This window comes from Chenopodium album, chromosome 15 (assembly GCF_948465745.1).
Source record: "Chenopodium album chromosome 15, dcCheAlbu1.1, whole genome shotgun sequence".
NCBI classification, from domain to species: domain Eukaryota; kingdom Viridiplantae; phylum Streptophyta; class Magnoliopsida; order Caryophyllales; family Amaranthaceae; genus Chenopodium; species Chenopodium album.
The window spans coordinates 44,184,730-44,193,594 of NC_137848.1; the positions used below are offsets into that span (position 1 = coordinate 44,184,730).

General features: G+C 36.1%; 1 protein-coding gene and 1 pseudogene across 1 annotated transcript; one reads left to right on the forward strand and one right to left on the reverse strand.

The window, feature by feature from the left end:
* Positions 1 to 1,840: 1,840 nt before the first annotated feature.
* On the reverse strand, positions 1,841 to 2,557 carry LOC145581242 (uncharacterized). Its single transcript, XM_081638285.1, has one exon. It carries the CDS (start codon positions 2,555 to 2,557, stop codon positions 1,841 to 1,843), a length of 717 nt encoding a protein of 238 aa, XP_081494411.1.
* Positions 2,558 to 6,933: 4,376 nt separating this feature from the next.
* LOC145581243 (desmethylxanthohumol 6'-O-methyltransferase pseudogene) lies at positions 6,934 to 8,499 on the forward strand (annotated as a pseudogene).
* The last annotated feature ends 366 nt before the right edge of the window (positions 8,500 to 8,865 follow it).

The following is an 8,865-nucleotide window of genomic DNA, read 5'->3' on the forward strand; positions in this document are numbered from 1 at the left end:
GCCTGTGTTTTTAGTCCTTTCATATTTTCTTTAATATCTTTTCCCATTCTGTAACAAATAATGGTGTTAATTTCAGGAGACTAGCTGGTGTGTAAAAACAAAAATATGTTAAAAATTTTGAAACTATACATTAAGACAAGAATAACAAGTAACAAGTACTTGCGTGATTATACATTTATACATTAAGACCATTTTAACAAGAAGTTTTTATTAGTGTAGACCTAAAATTTGACACTTTCAAGTAATATAGTCACGTTCTGGATGATATAATTGCATCAAAAAACGTTCTGGATGATATAATCACTTTTTTTTAATGATATAATCATCTTTTTGTGAGTCATATTTTGAATTATATAATCTTATTTTAAGCCATTTAGTGAGATGATATAATTATCTTTTGGATGATAAAATTATCTTCCGAATGATGTAATTACTCTTTGATACTTTTTATAATGATAAATTCACTTTTTGAATGATACGTTTACATAATCAATTTTTGAATGATATAATCACGTTTTGTATAATATAATTACATTCATATAATATACTAAATGGTTGGGTACACAATAAGTTATTGTGCACCAGGTCTATTCTAGACTTTATATAAAATAAAATGACATGAAGAATTGTACGGTGCACATATTTTGTACTCTATACTAAATGTTAAAAAAAATTGATTGATATTCGATAAACCTGTTTTTTTGTACAAAACTAGGAAGGATTACAGATGATGCGCACACCATAGTTAGCCATGTACGAGAATCTCTTTCAGTTTGACCTTATGTCACAATTTTAATAGTTGATATCACTAATGTGGAAAATATGTAATAAAATTTTTTTACTGCTATAATTGTCTCTACACTACTATTAGAGTTATAAAAAGAGGCAATTAACATTAGTGAGGGCAAATAAATAAAATATGGATTAACAATTTTAGAAAATATAATAGTTCAAACACTATTTATAAGAATTTTTTAAACTTTTTAAAAGGTAAGGATATAATTATTCAAACAATATTCATAAGAGTTATTTCAAACTTTTAAAAGGTAAGGATATGCATATATATTCTTTTTTTTCATAAAACTGAAAATAAATGCACATTTATCCTTTTCATTACAAAAAAAAAAAAAAAAAAAAAAAAAAAAAAAAAAAAAAAACCTTCTCATTCAATCTCAACCTTATAATTTTCTTTTTTTTTTTTAATTCATTTAATTTTTTTTTTCTTAACGTGATGTACCTTATAATTTTAAGACATGTACCATATATATTTGGAGTATGTATCTTATAGATAATTATCATTGCCACATACCTTAAAATTTTATTTAAAAATATCACCAATTTTTTTTAGATATATTATTCTATTAAAAAAAAAATCAGTCATGTACTTTGTTTATACCTTTAGAGCATGTACATATATTACGATATATTTAGGAAATATTTAGATTTGGAAAATATATTTTATCTACTAGGATATTTAATTTCCATAATTATCATGTTTCCTAGTTTGATACGACTAAGGAAACACTCTGCCTTTGTTCTATTTAATGGCTTTGCCATGTGTTAATGAGAACCAAGCCAAAGCTTTATCACAATTTTACAACATACCATGTACCTTATACATTTATGACTTATACATTTATGACATAAGGCATGCACCTTAATATTTAAATAGAAAAAAGTTTTTTTTTATTCTTTATATACATCTCCTTTAAAGAGAGAGTTTATCAAATACTATTATATATGTTTTTTTTTAAATGCATCACTTTCATTTTTATTATTTTTTTATCTTTCGTTCTCATAAATTCGAAGTGATGCATCTAAAACAGGAAGAAAGCATTTGTTATATCTTGGAGAGCTTGCTAACCCTTCTGAACTCTTCCTCCTTACCCTCGTTTTCCAGTAGAAGTTGAGCTTCGAGGATATCTCTGTCGAACTTATCCCACTCCCCACTCCATTCCTCTCTTTTATCTAGAGTCCATCTTTTAATTTCCCTCTTAGTTCTTTGCATTTTCTTTGCTAGACTATACATGGGGGATCCTCTTTGCTGCACGTTCCAACTGTCTTTGGCAGCTCTAATGTACTCTTCATAGTTTAGACTCCACTCCTCAATCTTGTAAATGTTGCGTTTCTTCTTGGGCCGTGGTGTCGTGTGGAAAATGATTGGTGCATGATCGGACAATTGGATCGGTTGATGAGATAAAATTGCATTTGGAAATTTCATAAGCCAAAGGGTATTTGCATATCCTTTGTCAAGTCTTTCCAAGATTAATTCCTCACCCTCTCTACCATTAGACCAAGTGTAACGTGGCCCTTTAAAATTAAAGTCATGTAAATCATTTAAGTCCTTCCACTCATTAAAAATTTGGCAGCCTCTAATATTGGTAGAGTTAGCTCCCATTTTGTCTATATGTGAGCTAACTTGGTTAAAGTCGCCCATGATTGCAAGAGGCAATTCAAGTTGTGGGTTTACCCATTGATTGAGGCTATCCCAAACTTCCTTTCTTTGTGATGTACAAGGTTCACCATACACCAAAACTAGCCTCCATTTTCCATTCATAGGGTCATTAACATCTACTACAATGAAGTTGATACAAGCAAAAACAACTTCTAGTAAAGTTTTTGCCCTCCAACCTAACCAAAGACCTCCACTTAATCCTTTCGGATTGACTCCTTTAAAAAAATTAAAACCTAGATTCCTAAGACGATTAAAAACTAAATCCGGATTACTTTTGGTTTCCGATAGAAAAATAAAATCCGGGACAAAAGACCCAACAAGTCTTCTTAATTTAGGAACTATCGGGGTTGTTGGGCTTTTGATACCCCGACAATTCCAAAAGAGCCCGATCACTGAACTAGAGGTGGTTGAATTGGGTCAACCACCGCAAGCCCATTTCCTGCAAAATGTAAGACGATGTTAGCTTCAAAATCAAAGTTACTAGTTGGCCCAGGCCAGGTCTAGCAGAAGAGGAAGACCCTGCTCCTGAAGCTTCCCTGTTAATAATGCTCTTCCCCTTTTTCTTTTTCCTTGCAACCAACGAGTCAGCATCATCCTCCTCTTCATCTATAAATTGAATCGAAACTAGGTCAAGGTCTGAGATAACCTTCCTCTTTAAGGGGCAGCTTCCCTGTTTGTAACGCCTCTTTTCTCTCCTCTTCGTGAACCTTCTGCTTCCCACCGAACGTCCTCTTCTATCCTTCTCCCCCCACTTTGTGAAAACAATTGCACTATCCGACATAGTTTCTTCAAGAACAGCCGATTGTATCTCCCTAGCCCCAGAGATCTCCACCTCCAAACGTTCAAATCTATGTTGATTCCGACCTTCTTGCGTTGGATTCACATCAACACTTCTCTGCTCTGGTAGATCCTCTTCACTGATGTCCACTTGTTGTTCTCCTTCCCATGGATTCATCGGATCTTCGGGGATTTGGCCCACCAAGAAAGCTTCATCATTTTCTTCTCCTTGATAATCCATTGGATCATAATTCGGTGAGTCCGGCTCCCGAATTTCAATAGCCCTTGGATAGCTTTGGGCGTCATATTCGATGAAGAAACGCTGATTATAGCCAGCGTTGTCAATTTTTCTTCCTGCGATCTCGTCATTGAGTTCAACCCTCGATTGAATTGCTGAGTTCATAAGTAAGTCGAAGCGCAAGCTTTCGAATTCTGGCCCGTACCTAGGCACTAGGTCTTCGCCCAAAACTTCTGTGTTTTCAGATTGAATCGGAGCCGCCGCCGCAGCGGCACTGTACGGATCTCCGTCGCTTCCAGCTCCCTGTAAATCTCCATTGAAATTATTTTTTATCCGAATAGCCCCTATGATAGTCGGGTTCACTTAAACACCACCTTCAGTTTCCACTAGGGATGGCAACGGGTCGGACTCGGAGCGTATTATGCTAAATCCGACTCCGATCCGACAAGAAGTCGGATGTTAAATCCGACATCCGACTCCGACTCCGACATCCGACTCCGACTCCGACATCCGACTCCGAAATCCGACTCCGACTCCAACTTCAATATCCGACCTCCGACTCCGACTCCGATCCGACCTGACTCCGAGTTTCTTTTACATTATTTAATATACTTTGAGATGTTGGGCTATTTGGGCCTTGACAACCCACACCCAATGCCACCATGACCCACACAAAAATTCACTATCTATTGGAGTCGGAGTCGGATAATCCGTCAAAGTCGGACATTTGTCGGAGTCGGATTTTTTTCTCGGATTTTTTTTAGGATCCGACTCCGACCCTCCTCCGACTCGGAGTCGGATTATTTTAACGGAGTCGAACTCGGATTACTTTTTTCTCGGACTCGGAGCGGATTTTTTACCTCGGATCGGGGCAGAGTAGGGTCGGATTCGGACTGGATTGCCATCCCTAGTTTCCACTACCATCGCCGCAACTGTAGGTGGATGATTGTCCTGCGCCTGCGCTCTTTCTTGACTAACCACTGGCCCCCTAAAAGGAGCACCCCTGCTATTGAACTAAGCACCAGGAGTTACAGTTCTTCCCCCGTTTTGTATACCCAAGTCAAAGTCAACCATAATGTCTGAGGCTCTAAAATTAGGAGAGGGAGGTTGATCAGTTTCCACTAGCCTCGCCCTAGTGGTTATAGTTCTTTCCGACGCGGGTGTAGCGCGCATATCCAAGTTGAACATTGAAAATCCCTCCTCTGCTTCGAGAGTGGGGATTCCCCTAGAAAGATATTGCATCATTATGTGATCAATATCTTGCTTAATTAAGTCTTCATGCCTCGTGCACCTGTTATACTTGTGCCCAATTCTACCACAGCGAACACAATATTTGAACAGATTTTCATATCGTAATTGGATCCAGATGATAGAGTCATCATCGAGTTTAAGAAAGAAACCTGGAATAAGCGGTTCGCCTAGGTTGAGTTTGACTTGAATTCTGAGATAGTCGTTCCTTGGCACGAAACTTGGTTCAAAGTCAATTTCAAAGGGCGTTCCCAACATTTCCCCCACTGTCTCCGCCATATGTGAATTAAGATATTCACAGGGAGGCCACATATCCTTACCCAGAACTTGGCCCGTCTGAAACGCACAGTGTGTGGAACTTGGTTTGGCAGCCACGGCGCAAAAACCATCAGTGCACCATCGAAATTAGCTTTCGTCATCTCCAGCATTTCTCTTTTGTCCTCATCATTAGAGCACTTAAACACGTACAAGTTGTTCATCTCAAAGACATTTATATGTCCTCTTTTGCGCCATCTTGAGTTGACAAAATTCTGAATTGAAGCAAGGCTAGGTGTTCGATAGTCCATGAGATAACCATAAACACATAACTGCCAAAACGCCCTGCTCCCTTGCACTCTACTTGGTTCGAGTTCAGCAAGAGCAGCTGCTCGATTAATATTTCTGTTAGCTTATGGAATGTTGTTCATGATGAAGAAATAGTGTGAAGAGATTAGATGGGGGGAAAGGGTGAGATTGAGTGTTTGAAATGGTTGTGAAAAAGGCTGAACATTTATACTACCACCTTGGCAGGGAGGCGATTCGTAACCTTGCCTTGGTGCTGGTGTCAATTACATGCAGATAGCCTTTGATTAACGAGAATTACTGCTGTAATTAATTGGTGGTTTTATAGCCCCAAAAAAGATTAAAATTAACTTCTGTTAGTAGGAGTACGAGTTCCGTTACCGTCAGAGCTCCGTTAGAGATTTGCTAGAAGAAGAAGAAACAACGGAGGCCCAAAGAAACTTACGGCCTTCCGTGAGAATGAGAAAAGCCGTTACGAACACAATGATTATGTAAAGAAAAGCTATTGGCCTTTCTATAAGGTGCCAATCAGAGTTGCCAGATGTCAACACAGGGAAAAAGAAATAAAAAGGAATTACCGTGAGTAAACTTAAACCCAAGAAAGATAAAGATGATGATTGATATTCTAATGACACTAATTGGCGGACCGCCACCACTAGACCCCTAAAAGGGTGTAACTCTATTTCTAGAGTGAGAAGCTCTCTATTTCTAGAGAAAATACGTTAAAATTTAGGAAATATTAACGTATATTACGATATATTTAGGAAATATTTAGATTTGGAAAATATATTTTATCTGCTAGGATATTTAATTTCCATAATTATCATGTTTCCTAGTTTGATACGACTAAGGAAACATTCTGCCTTTGTTCTATTTAATGGCTTTGCCATATGTTAATGAGAACCAAGCCAAAGCTTTATCACAATTTTACAACATACCATATACCATGTACCTTATACATTTATGACATAAGGCATGCACCTTAATATTTAAATAGAAAAAAGTTTTTTTTTATTCTTTATATACATCTCTTTTAAAGAGAGAGTTTATCAAATACTATTATATACGTTTTTTTTTTTGCATCACTTTCATTTTTATTATTTTTTTATCTTTCGTTCTCATAGATTCGAAGTGATGCATCTAAAACAGGAAGAAAGCATTTGTTATATCGGCCAAGGTAATGTATGTCTGCTTATATTTATCTATACATTTTTTATTTTTATTTTTTATATATATATTTGATTCAAATGAGGTTACAAACACCAAAGGGAAGATAAAAGAAAAAAAAAAAACAGAACAAAAGCAAACCACAAACGAGAAAAACAAAGACACTAACTACGTGAAAAGAAAAAGGTTTTTTTTTTTTTTTTTTTTTTTTTTTTTTTTTTTTTTTTTTTTTTTTTTTTTTAATGTTTATTTATCTATAGGCAACTATACATGCAATTGATGAATAATACTAGTATGTATATACTGTACTGGTCTAACTATTTATTTAACTGTTTGTGAACAAAGCTAAATTTGTCTTGAACTCCTCCATAATGTCCAAGGTTGTTTGTTGGCTAAATTGTCCTATAAATAACTTAGAAACTTATCCATAATTTATAAAACATCTACTAGCTATTAAAAAATAAAAAAGTAGTAAGAAAAAGAGAAAATGAGCACCTTAAACACACGCATTCTTAATAATGAGGATGGTGATGATCTGCTCTTTCAAGGGCAAGCTCAAATATACAACCACCTGTTTAGTTTCGCCCAATCTCTTGCGATAAAATCAGCAGTAGAGCTTCGCATAGCTGATATCATACACTCGCATGGCCAAGCAATGAGTGTATCACACATAGCTTCAAAACTAGAGTCTACATCTCCTGATGTGCCGGGCCTTGCACGTCTCATGGAGTTCTTAGTATGGAACAAATTCTTCACCGTCGAAAATAATCAAACATCATCGTCATCAAAAGATGGAAGAGAGGCTTTATATGGTCTTACTCGTACATCTAGATTGCTTTTACATGATGATGAGTCTAGCCTTGCACCTATGTTTCTCATGTTCACTCACCCGTGGATGATGGACTCATGGCATGAAATTGGTCGTTCTATAAAAGAAGGTGGGATCGCTTTCAACAAAGTCCATGGCCAAAGTATTTAGGAGAAAGCGTCCAATAATGCTGAATTCAATAAGCTTTATAACACAGGTTTGGCTTCTTTTACCAAGACTATATTGGATGCTATTTTGTGTGGGTATAAGGAAGGGTTTAGTAAGCTTCAAGGAACCCTAGTGGATGTTGGTGGCGGTATTGGCCAAGCAGTGGCAAAGATTGTAGAGGCTCACCCACATATTGAAGGAATCAATTTTGATCTTCCTCATGTTGTTGAAACCGCCCGGCCACTATTTCCTAATATCACCCATGTTGGTGGCGACATGTTCAAGAAGATCCCTTGTGCCGATTCTGTTATCATCATGGTACATTACTTATTTTAATTTATAGCGTGGACTCCTAAATATATTTTTCAGTGTTAAATAGAGAGAGATAAATATGCATGTGATGAGAAAAATAAAATGAAACAGAAATATTAATTCAAACTATTAATCAATCTGTATGCATATATATGATTAAAGACAAAGTTTCATATATAACTGACCACATTGTGTAACCGAGGTTACTTTGTAACCCCTAACCAAGTAACCTCTGATCGAGTAACCCTGAATAAGTAACTCCTAATCGAGTAGCCCTTGACTAAGTAAACCCCTAACTAAGTAACCCCTAACCGAGTAACCAAAAAATGCGCTGATGATGAAATTGTACTTCGTGTGATAATAATTATGTTTGGAATTGTAGCCCTTTCAGCTCTACCATATGTAACTAACATGCATATATATATAATAAATATTTTATTTGTTACATTCTTAATGCAGTCAGTTTTGCATGATTGGGGAGACGATGATTGCATTAAGATTTTGAAGAATTGCCAAAAGGCAGTATCAAAATCCAAAGGGAAGGTGATTATAGTAGGCGTAGTTCTACATCCAGAGGAGGGTAAAGGGCTTTACGAGGAAACAAAGTTAGGGTGCGATTTAGCGATGATGGCATATTGTGGTGGCAAAGAGAGGACCCAACATGAATGGAACAAACTGTTAACAGATGCTGGCTTTGCTCGTCACAACTTCATCACAATCCCTGCTTTTGTTTCAATTATTGAGGCTTTTCCTCTACAAAATTAAATGTTTCTATGATTCAGTTGTTGATGTCATGCACTCATGCTATCTTTCTCTTGTATTGCAACCTAAGTTCCTTTGTATACCCTCCTATATGGATATCAAGGGTTTTTAGGATATTTTATTTTGAATATTTTTAATTGAATAAATGTGAGCCCAATTTAAAAGGGACATAGGATATTATTTACATATGATAACTTTTAAGAAAGTTACATGGTTTTGCTTATTCCTTAACTTAAGAATAGGATTTTACATGTGACAAAAAATATTGTGTTTTATTGCTTTTAGGAATCCCAGTGAATGTAGCTAGGATTAATATACAGCTGTTATTTTCTGGTTCATGGATTATAAGTTGCTATTTTCCATACAAGA

Bases quoted from the DNA above. Each gene is read 5' to 3' on its own strand.
- LOC145581242 (XM_081638285.1), bottom strand. From the start codon at position 2,557: ATGAATGGAAAATGGAGGCTAGTTTTGGTGTATGGTGAACCTTGTACA.